Source organism: Rosa chinensis, chromosome 5 (assembly GCF_002994745.2).
Source record: "Rosa chinensis cultivar Old Blush chromosome 5, RchiOBHm-V2, whole genome shotgun sequence".
NCBI classification, from domain to species: Eukaryota; Viridiplantae; Streptophyta; class Magnoliopsida; order Rosales; family Rosaceae; genus Rosa; species Rosa chinensis.
In genome coordinates, this window is record NC_037092.1 from 68737283 (window position 1) to 68748586 (window position 11304).

General features: G+C 38.9%; 2 protein-coding genes across 2 annotated transcripts; both read left to right on the forward strand.

The window, feature by feature from the left end:
- The first annotated feature begins 225 nt into the window (after positions 1-225).
- On the forward strand, positions 226-1075 carry LOC112165403 (zinc finger protein ZAT12). The gene has a single exon (XM_024301887.2). The coding sequence runs from the start codon at positions 361-363 to the stop codon at positions 883-885; it is 525 nt and encodes a 174-aa protein (XP_024157655.1). The 5' UTR covers positions 226-360; the 3' UTR covers positions 886-1075.
- A 7504-nt stretch (positions 1076-8579) lies between these two features.
- On the forward strand, positions 8580-9364 carry LOC112165479 (zinc finger protein ZAT12). The gene has a single exon (XM_024302000.2). The coding sequence runs from the start codon at positions 8681-8683 to the stop codon at positions 9194-9196; it is 516 nt and encodes a 171-aa protein (XP_024157768.1). The 5' UTR covers positions 8580-8680; the 3' UTR covers positions 9197-9364.
- The last annotated feature ends 1940 nt before the right edge of the window (positions 9365-11304 follow it).

Sequence of the window (11304 nt, forward strand, 5' to 3'; positions counted from 1 at the left end):
TGACCCCGTTAACTCACTCATTCCAGCAACGCGGTGACGCAAGCGTGGACAAAATGACGGCACTAAAACAATCCCACAAGAAAACAAACTTATTACAATAATACCAAACTTCTCACATTACTTATTCGCCAAGTCTTCAGGGGCAAATGCGAACACGCCATTGCAACTTCATTCGTAAGCTACTACCTCATAATTTTGCTGCCTATATATACCAGCACACTGGCTTACTACCTTTCATTCCACGCTTACTGAGTAACGTACGTTATCTCAATCTCACACAGTGCTTACTTGCATCCTTAGTTCCTTCAGATTTCTCTAAGCTCGAAAGCGCAACCCGAAACTCCTCTAACCAGCTAAGCCATGAAGAGAGGCAGAGAAGATGATCAGACCCTGGATTTGGTTAGTTGCTTGATGCTGTTATCCAAAGTCGGCCAAAGTGATTCATCCCCAATTAAAAAACAGAAGACCTTGGATCGTGCCTTTGTTTGCAAGACGTGTAACCGCGAGTTCTCCTCGTTCCAAGCCCTCGGAGGTCACAGAGCGAGTCACAACAAACCAAAACTAATGGCCGGAAATGGTGCCTCCGACCTCTTACAGTTAGCACAGTCATCACCGAGCTCCCCGGCCAAGCCCAAGACCCACGAGTGTCCCATCTGCGGGCTTGAATTCGCGATCGGGCAAGCGCTTGGGGGTCACATGAGGAGACACAGGGATGTCATGACTTCCGCTGCTGCGGATCGGGTTCGGACGGCAGCGGTGCCGGTGCCGGTGTTGAAAAAATCGACTAGTAGTAAATGGGTGTCATGCTTGGATCTGGATTTGAATTTGGCACCACCGGGATATCAACGTCATTACGATTTGACGAAGCTGCAGTTGATTTCTTGAAGCCGAATAGTACGTATATTAATTAATATATAGTGCTGTACATAATGTATCCTTAATCTCCTCCGATTTGGTTGGATGATTTTCTAGTCGGAATTTTTTGATTCGATGTCTGTACGTATGGAAACAGTGGAGAGGATTAGATTTGTTTTCTCCAATATTTTTTTGGTAATTAATTGATTTTTTGGTACAATTAATTTTCTTTTGATAAATTGTACATTCAAACTCTGGTATTGTTATGATTTATGAACAACAGCAAAAAAAATAAAAAAAGTACTAACTTGCCTGGTAAGGGCAAGACTAAGCGGGCATGTGACTCCTTTAGCGCAGAGCTCGCGTGTCAGAGTATCCTTATTTCAAACGACTTCAATTAAGGGGGAAAAAAAAATCCTTAACCCAATGCTCAAATTTGAGTCAAGATATTCCCACTTAACTCAATAAGAGATTCTAATTTTCACTTACCGAATTTAAGTGTTAAATGAAAATTAGAATCTCTTATTGAGTTAAGTGGGAATATCTTGACTCAAATTTGAGCATTGGGTTAAGGATTTTTTTTTTCACTTACCTAATTTAAGTGTTAAATTTATTGACCAAAAAAAATAATAATAATTTAAGTGTTAAATGATGGTTATAGGCTCCCAAAATTCTAAAACTACACTATGCCACTAACAACTCTATCTCTCTCTCTCTTTTCACATCGTTGCTGGACAACTTCACTGGATTATCTGCATGAAAAACAAATTCAAAAGGTGAACATATGTCCATAAAGATTCAATTTATTATTATGGGGCAAGCTATGGTACATACTAATATCTCATACACTCATTTTATATTGGGTTATTATCACAAATGGTACCTGAACTATACCTCAATTTTATTGATGGTACCTGAACTTCAATTTTGATCACAATCAGTACCCGAACTTTTCGATTTCATTTTAAATGGTACTTAGAGCCACCTCCGGTTACTATTCCGACTAAAAACGGCATGGGAGGCGATCATAGTGATGATTTTTGATGATTTCAAGGGTTGCGATCATATATAGAGATGATTTTTTTGTAATAGACTTGCCTTGAACTTGTTTTTTTGTTTTTTATTTTTTTAGATTTGGGTTTTTTTGGCCTGAATAGTGACTGAAGGTGGCCTTAGGTACCATTTAAAATGAAATCAAAAAATTCGGGTACTGGTTGTGATCAAAATTGAAGTTCAGGTACCATCGATAAAATAGAGGAAAAGTTCAGGTACCATTTGTGATAATAACCCTTTTATATTTATTTGAATAAAAAATTGTAATTATTTGAATCAAAATTACAATATTGAGAACAAAAGTTACCATATTCATTTACACTATTACATATAGTTAAACAAAAATTACAACATTGACAACGAATTTGTTCAAAAGCTTGCAACAATGTCGTAAGAGGTGTAATTACCATTATTAGATCTAAGATTACACAAAATAAGACTCAACATTACCACTCTGACAACAAATTTGTTGTCACATTTGTAAATGTGTGTATGAGATATTGGTATGTACTATAGAATTTTCCTATTATTATAAGCAAATTTACAAAGAATTTATTATTATTGTGGAAACACTAGCAAACTTGATAAGAAATATTAATAATAAGTGTAATGAAATTTTGATAAATATTCAATATGTGATATAAGACTGAAGCTCTGGTTTAGGATGGTGTTCAATTCAATATAGAATCACAATATAATTTGTTAATGCATGATATGATATAGATTACAATTTCTAGACTAAAGGAACTAACGAAACGTCTATATGGTATAGATTCAATGATTTCAATCAAAGAAGTGCACACTAATTTGTTTTGTGGAATAGTTATTGATTTTGGAGGAAAGTTGAATAATGCATACCTACGTTTATCTACCTCTTTTTTCACCTTCGCGTACTCAAATATCTTGTCATGAGTCACGACACTCTCAAGAGCAAAACACATAGAATTGTTTTGCAGTTTAGTTATTGACCTAACTGGGAATGGAAAAAGTACTGAAATGTGAGTACGTATAAGAGCAAGGAAAGCCACGACTGAACACAAACGGTGTGAAAACCAGGAAGCTAGCTCACACTTAAGTAACAACTTCGACACACCGCGCGCGTACATTTTCTAGGAAGATCACATGCACTAGCTAGCTACATACTTGTGTGCTTCGCACGAATACTCCTTTTTTTTTTTTCATTTTAATTTTTGGATGAAGGGCCAGGTTCCTACTTGAACTCACCAACGATAAGCAGCCAAAAAGTGTCAAACCCAAACTTAAACAACAGGATGAGGAGATAAGAATATGTAAGCATGAACTACAACATTCTTTCATTTAATTTCTTGGTAAATACCCGTAAGCATGAACTAGCTGTAGCCTGGTAGAGTGGATGATAAACCATATCTACCTATACGTCCGTTATTATAAATGGAAACCTTAAATTTGATGTTCAAAGATTCACGAAAACTTGAAACTGCCGAATATCCATGACAAAGATAAAATTAATTAACATGAATATCATCTAAAATATTGGTAGTGTAAAATGGTGGCCGGTGAGTCGGTGACTGTTTTAATTTTTTTTCTTTTCTATATGTTAAAAAGAAAAATATGACGAGCGCATGAGGGCATGTCGAGATTAATGCTAGTAATATATAAATTAAACCTAATTAGTCTTTTCTTATCAGGAAATAGAAAATAGACGCCCAAGTATGACTAGCTAGTCTTTAATCAACAGCCAGCCATATTAGAATCAAGTTCAGGAAAAACGAAAAATGAATAAAAATAAATAAATAAATAAATAAACAGAGAGTTGAAGAGATCAAGAGAATATTGGAGTTCATGCTTCAGTAATGATCATTTGCAACACATTTTATTAGAAAAGTGGCGGATAAAAGGTAGAAATACAGAAAGATTGATGCAAACAAAATAGGGAAAAAAATACAAACAGTACCCAATTTATGGCCGACTCTGATTTTCTGTACCCAAATTTTCAAAACTATCACTTTGGTACCTGAAGTTCGGACCCCGACCCAACTTTAGTACCTAGAACACTGTTGGCCGTTACGAAGTTAGTCCACTGTCAAATTTTGAGGGGTATTCTTGTCCTTTCACTAGATTTCTTCTTCTTCTTCAAGCTCTCTTCATTTTCTTCTTCCTCCCAACTCTCTCATCATCTTCTCCAGACCATTGCCAAAAGAATGAAACCCAGAATTGGGGCAAATTAACTTTATTTCTTAGGTGCGGGTGGGCAGGCTGCAAGCTTGCTGCGTTGGGTGGGATGCGCAGGAGCGGGGTGCTAGGCGGGTTGCGCATGCACGAGGCTACTGATGCTAGGGCAGTAGGCGTTGTGCGTGTAGGCCGGAAGCTAGGCGCTGCGATGCGCTGGGCGAGGTTGGGCAGCACTCGGCCTGGTGTGCTAGTCTGGCTGGCTATGGGGCTTTGCGGCAGGGGCTGCTGCAAGGCTTGTGGGACTGGAGAGGAGGAGGCGCGGGGCTGCTGGAAGAATTTTCTTTTTATTTTTTTGGTTTAGGGTGGCGGCAAAGAAAAAGTTTTTTCTTCTAGGATTTTGGTTTTTGTGGAGGAGGTGGTGGGGCAGAACCTCTGCCGAGAGGAATGAGGGTTTTGCTAGTGGTGGTGGGTGGTCGCTGATAATGGTTAAGGGGAGAGAGAGAGAGAGAGAGAGAGAGAGAGAGAGAGAGAGAGAGAGAGAGAGAGAGAGAGAGAGAGAGAGAGAGAGAGAGAGAGAGATGGTGGGTGGTCGCTGATAATGGTTAAGGGAAGAGAGAGAGAGAGAGAGAGAGAGAGAGAGAGAGAGAGAGAGAGAGAGAGAGAGAGAGAGAGAGAGAGAGAGAGAGAGAGAGAGAGCTCTGGAAGAAGAGGTTAAAAAATACAAACAATACCCAACCTGGAGGTAAAGACAGAGCGGTTTTACCCCTAAGAAAATGCCACGTGGCATGATAGTTAACGCTGTCATGGACAGCAAGTACATATGTTGGGTCAGGGTCCGAATTTCAGGTACCAAAGTGATAGTTTTGAAAATTTGAGTACAGAAATTCAGAGTCAACCATAAGTTGGGTACTATTTGTATTTTTTTCCTAACAAAATATACCAAAATTTTTTGCTACGATGAGGAAATAAATGAATAGTCATAACTCCTAACAGAAGCAATTTCATTGTTGTGCACTGATTGTAACTATGCAGATTGTACTACTGGTCTGATCGATACGCATGCAAAATCTAGAATACGATGGAAACAAAGAGTCCAAAAAAGACTGCCATCGAGTCGTACCCATGGGCTGGGTTTGGAATTCATGTAGGGGAAAGTTCTACAACAGTGATTATCTGATAAGACTCTGTCTAATCTTTGACCAAATTTCAGGTGGGCACACCGAATACTTACCCTACATGATGAGGAGAACAGGATTAATAGGATATGCATCTGAGTTGTAGCAATGGAAACGACTATCGAGTGCTTACTGCGTGTAGAATGCTCTCAAGTACAATTAAAATGAGGGACTATATATGAAAGGACGGATTTTAGACTCCTAGAGAAAATTGGCACGCTGATTTCCTTTGCTCGCTTTCTTCGAATTAATATTTGGTTTGCTTTTCTTCATTGTTGGACCTTATAGCTAGGACCGGTCAAGTTATTTTATTTTCTCATTCTAACAAACATCTTGCTGGAAAACTTAAGAAACTAGAACACTTAAAATGATTGAACATTAATCCGAGTAGGGGCAATTGCCTTCATCAGTTCTTCCGGAACTTCAATGCACTGCATATCTGAGCAAGTGAAAGGCTACTTGCTTCACTCAACATTTATTAGCGATAGTTGGTTTCATTTCTGTTTCTTTGGTTTTATGGAGATCTTGGCTTAGGTCCCCTTCCTTGTAAAAAGAATAAAAATAAATAAACAGTTAATATTTATTATGTGTATTAGCCTTCCTGCACGTGTAGAATGATCACGTTCTAATTTTTTGTCTAATTGATATGGAATTATGGATGATCGTTCTAGTGTTCTCCGGTTAAAATCGAAAATTGGTTGATTTTTTGGGGCTCCATCTATTTTATGATTTTACTAATTAAAGTAAATATAAATGAATGTTCAAATGTAAGAGAATATATAAAAAAGACTAATAAATAAAAAATAGAATTGTGCTAGTGAAAAGTGGGTGGGGTCTTTATATAATTTCTTAATTCTGTTATTTTATATTTTGAGTGCCCTTAAATTTTAATTATTTTTTGGTTTTGAATGCTTATTAAGATCATTTTTTTTTTTAAAGTGAATTTATTGAAATTTTGAACGATTACAATCGTTTAGAATAGCATCCCGATTGGGAGCAAACACAAGCCACAAACGGCTTGAAGCTAGAGCAGAGCTAGAACAAACCAGAAGGTGTACTACTCCAACAGGTAGTTCATGTATAATAAAATACTGCTCTGGATCACTTATAGATAAACTAACAGAAAACTGAAGATAAATTTCCAGCCTGCTCAAAATAATTACTAACAATGAGACAATTGCCATGACCTTGAGGTTTGGAGACCAAATCATCATAATCTGTAACTCGGGCATGCAAGAGATCGGTGGATGACTCAAGACTATGTTCATCCCAGCACAATTAACACTGCTCGATCGCCAGGCACGCAATTGTGGTACTCACAGCGTGATTATACCGAGATCTTTTATAGAATATATATAGTATTGAGGAATCTACCTACACGTAAGCACAACACACCTGAAATTATAAGAACACAGGTAAGCAAGCAAGTACCCAAATCACTGCCTGGGTCCCAAATCAAAATATGTGGAGAAATCAAGCCCAACCATTGGGCCCTGTCGCGGGCCCAAAGCCAGCCCAACTCCCAAGCCCATAACCTTATACTGGGCACCCATAAATCTGATATGGGCACCCAATCAAGGCAGGACCAAGCGCCGAAGCAGAGAACCGGTACCGTCGCTGCTCCTTGTTGCACCTCCGATGGCCGCATGCCTGGAATCAGCACGCCCTCCATCGCCTCCATCCCAGATCGCGCCGTCCCTGACAAACGATCCAGGTGATGACATCCTCGGCCACATAATCTGACCATCCCCGTCACCATGCTGACATCCGGTGGTCTATCCCATCGCCATAATAGGAGGTCAGCCAAGCAAAACATTAGTTCCCCTCTGTTAGCCCAGATGCACCACCGATCTGAGGTCGAAGACGACCATCGACTCAGATCTTTTCCACACCAGCCAACGATGAAGATAAACATGAGCAAAGGGACTGACAGTGCCCTCATCGCCACATTCCCACGATGAATAGCCTCGCCACTGCTAGTCGATTGGAGGATCCTCCGAAGAATCACCGCCGCTCTCCTTTCCACTCAAATCCTAGGGTTTGCTATTTCTAAGGTGATAGAATACTTGTAATATTGTTATGTTTATCGAGATCATGTTCTAGCTTTATATATATTAATCTCATAATCGTGTGATGCACATGTTATACGGATAAACATGAAAATTTTCTTGTTAATCACATATTTATTTTTTTCATATTTTTGTTTATAAAATTTTGATTTTATTATAATAATCATTTTATATAATTTTGTAATCAGTTTTAATTTTAAAGTAAATGGTATTATTAGCACTTCAAAATTTAGTGAAGTATTTTGATACCAAAAGAACGCCTTTATTTGTAGTTGTAAAGATATATCCACTAATATTTTCAAATAGGGCAGGTCTTTTATTTAATTAAAATTTTTTTTTTCAAAGATATGTCCACTAATATTTTCAATAGATAGTTTGCTATATTTTTAAATAGGGCAGGTCTGTTAGGAAATGCTAGCTACATCAACGCGAGAGCTTCTTCATTCCGCGTTCAAAAAGTGCTGCCGATTTCTTATATGCTTACTCAAGTCTTCGAAGACACACGCTATGAAACATGCTTACCATTCGATCGATGAAAGCATATAATACTAAGTAATAATTAAGCCACATAAACTATGATACATAGTTATATACATAGGAAGACGAACAATAACATGCACGATATTAGCTTGCATGGGAACTATCTAGGAACTTAGAAAGACTCAAATATGAGGACAGAGTAAGGAAAGGCATGGTGCATGACAATATAGTCTGAAAATAGGAAAGTAGCTCATACTTAATTAAACAACTCCGACGGACCGCGTGGATTTTGTGGCAAGATACACACTTAGCTTGGCTACATTATTTTGTGCTTTGCACACAAGCACGTTTCCTCCACTCCGTCGATACCGATGATGTGGAGATGAGATTGCCACGTAGAGAAAAACCCGGCGACAAAGGAATTAAGCTAGTTTCTTTGACACGCGCCTTGGAATCTTGGATGCGGGTGGGCCAGGACGCCGACCGGGCGACCATCAGATTCATCTAGAACAGTCGGGAACGTTCAAACTTGAAACGACCTGGGCTGCCTAGAACGACCGCTTGTCCGCTTGACCAAGTTAACTCACTCACACTCCAGCAACACGGTGACGCATACGTGGCCCCGATGACGGCACTAAAATAATCCCACAAGAAACAAAGTTATTACAATAATACCATACTCCTTACATTACTTATTCTCCAAGTCTATAGGAACAAATCGAAACACGTCATTGCTGCTTACTTCGCAAGCTACTAGAGTCAAGAGTTTCGCTGCCTATATATAGCTGCCCGCTAACTCACTTCCTTTCATTCCACGCTGACTGAGTAACGTTATCACACAGCTTCCTTATTTTCGCTCCGAAACTCCATTCCCCAAGTCCCCTAACCAGCTTAGCCATGAAAAGAGACAGAGAAGATGAGCAGACCCTGGATTTGGTTAGTTGCTTGATGCTGTTATCCAAAGTCGGCCAAAATGATTCATCCCCAGTCAAAAAACAAAAGACCTCGGACCGCGCCTTTGTCTGCAAGACTTGTAATCGCGAGTTCTCATCGTTCCAAGCCCTCGGAGGCCACAGAGCGAGCCACAACAAGCCGAAACTAATGGCAGGCGGAGCTATAGACCTTTTACAGCTTCCTCAGTCGACGCCGAGCTCGCCGGCCAAGCCCAAGACGCACGAGTGCCCCATCTGCGGGCTTGAATTCGCAATTGGGCAAGCGCTTGGAGGACACATGAGGAGACATAGGGATGTTATAAATTCTGCTTCTGCAGATCGAGATCGGGCAGCAGCCATGCCGGTGTTGAAGAAATCCAATAGCAGCAAAAGGGTGTCGTGCTTGAATCTGGATTTGAATTTGGCACCACCGGGATACCAACGTCATTACGATTTGACGAAGCTGCAGTTGATTGCTTGAAACAGAATAGTAAAGTGTTGCCCATATTATTAATTCGATGAGGTTTGATGTGAATTTCTCTAGTCAGAAATATTTAATTCGGTGTTTGTATAGAAACAGTGATTTAGTGTTCTCCAATATTTTTTTGGTTAGTGTTCTTATTTCTTTTAACATTCTTATGGTACAATTTATTTTCTCTGATATATATATATATATATATATTTTAACGATATATTGTTTTGGAGAAATTAAATTGACACACCCCAATATTCTTAATACACATCCAACTAATTCTTTCCCAAAATGTCATTTTGTTTTATGAATTAAATACAAAAAAAAAAAAAAAACTTAAATTGTTGGAGCAGTTCCTATGAAAGTATCTTCAAATTGAGATTTTTTTTTCTTCAGGGAATTTGCGATGACGAGGCTGAAGTTGGAGAGAGAGGCTAAACCTCAAAAGTCATTCTTTAAAAACTTTCTTATTCTTCACCCACCATCCTTGTTAATTTCTTTCATGAAAACAAAAATATATTGTTATACTATTGCAAACAGTCTCATTTAGGGTTGGGCACGGGTCGGACCTGTATGTCATTTTGCTGAGCCCGGGACTGAGCTCGAAATTTTCGGGCTAGGCCCAAATGTGTTATTCAAAGGCTGGGACCAACTTAAGGCCTGTTTTCCTAGTTTTCAGGCCCAACCCGGCCTTAAAAAAAAAAAAAAAAAAAAAAAAAAAAAACTAATGTGCAGATCTCCATCGCACTCTTATCCTCTACTCATTGAGATCTTTGGCTTTGAAACATAGAGAAAGAAAGGTGTTTGGCTTTGAAATAGAGAGAAAGAAATATCTTTGGCTTTGAAAAATCAAAGGGAGAAGAGATTTGGATTGCTGGGTAAAGAGAAGAAAGGTCCTCAGTTCTTCCAGTTCCTGATGTCACAGTCATCGCACGACTTACAGCGACGACAAAGGAGTATGAAGAGAATGAGCATGACGACCGTGCCAGAGTTGAACTTGAAGAGCGAGAGGTCATGGCTCGACTCCTTGAGGCTGGTCTCGATGCAATCGTCATCGAGGCATTTGCGAAAGATTGAGAATGATTTGATGAAGGATTTGTGAACAAGGATATAAGATTGAGATATTAATTGATTGGGTATAGGCTTATGGTTTGAAAGAGAAAAACAGAAGAAGAATTGGGAGTTTTCGGTTTTGGGATTTACTTGAAGACTTTGAAGAGAGATGAAGAACTAAAAGGTTTATGAATTGTTCAAGAAAAGAATAAGAAGAGAAGGAATCAGAAAAAAGAAAAGGCATAAAGGTTTCAACCGGGCCTAACGGGCTTAATATAAACTGAATTTCAAGGCCCGAGACCGACCCGAAATTTATAGATAACGAGCTTAAAAAACCCTGACCGATTAGGATTGGACCAGTTGGGTTGGGCCCGTTTTTCAGGCTTACTGGCTTTTTTCCCCACCCTCAGTCTCATTCATCCAAGAAACCATAGGAATCATATGAGAGAACCATAATAATTAATAACCCTTGAAACTCTCCATGTACCAATGAAGAACCTTGAACATCAAAGGTAGAAAACTCAATATGCATGAACTACTCAAATTTTCTAGAAAGGTCAATCTACACAGCAAGAAGAAGAGTTTGGAGGCATATTTTTTTATTGGAGCTTGGAGGCATTTTGAGAGAAAACTAATGCCTAGATTTTTTTTTTTTAATTGTAAAGAGGGGCATAAGAGGAACCTTAAGAGAAAAATTGAACAAAAAAAAAATTTAGGGGGAGTTTGTTAAGTAAATAGGGATGTGTACATAAAATTTCTCTTTTGTATTCTAAAAGTTTTTCAGAGAAAGTGAGAGAAGACAAAAGGAGATGAGATTATGCAATTTTATTTCTCCTAAATAAATAAAGATTGTAGAGCATGCATCTAGGAGTTTTAAATGCGAAATCTTGAACTTTCAATCCTACAAGGAAACAAAGAGAACAATTAGATGCAGTATATAACCACTGCAAGTGGCCTAGTGGTTCTTGCCTAGTTGGGTGTGCTCCCCAACCTAGGTTCGAATCCCGAAGCTGTCAAAGTGGCCAGGCATTGTGCTGCAATGCACAGTTGGAGCATTTCACATG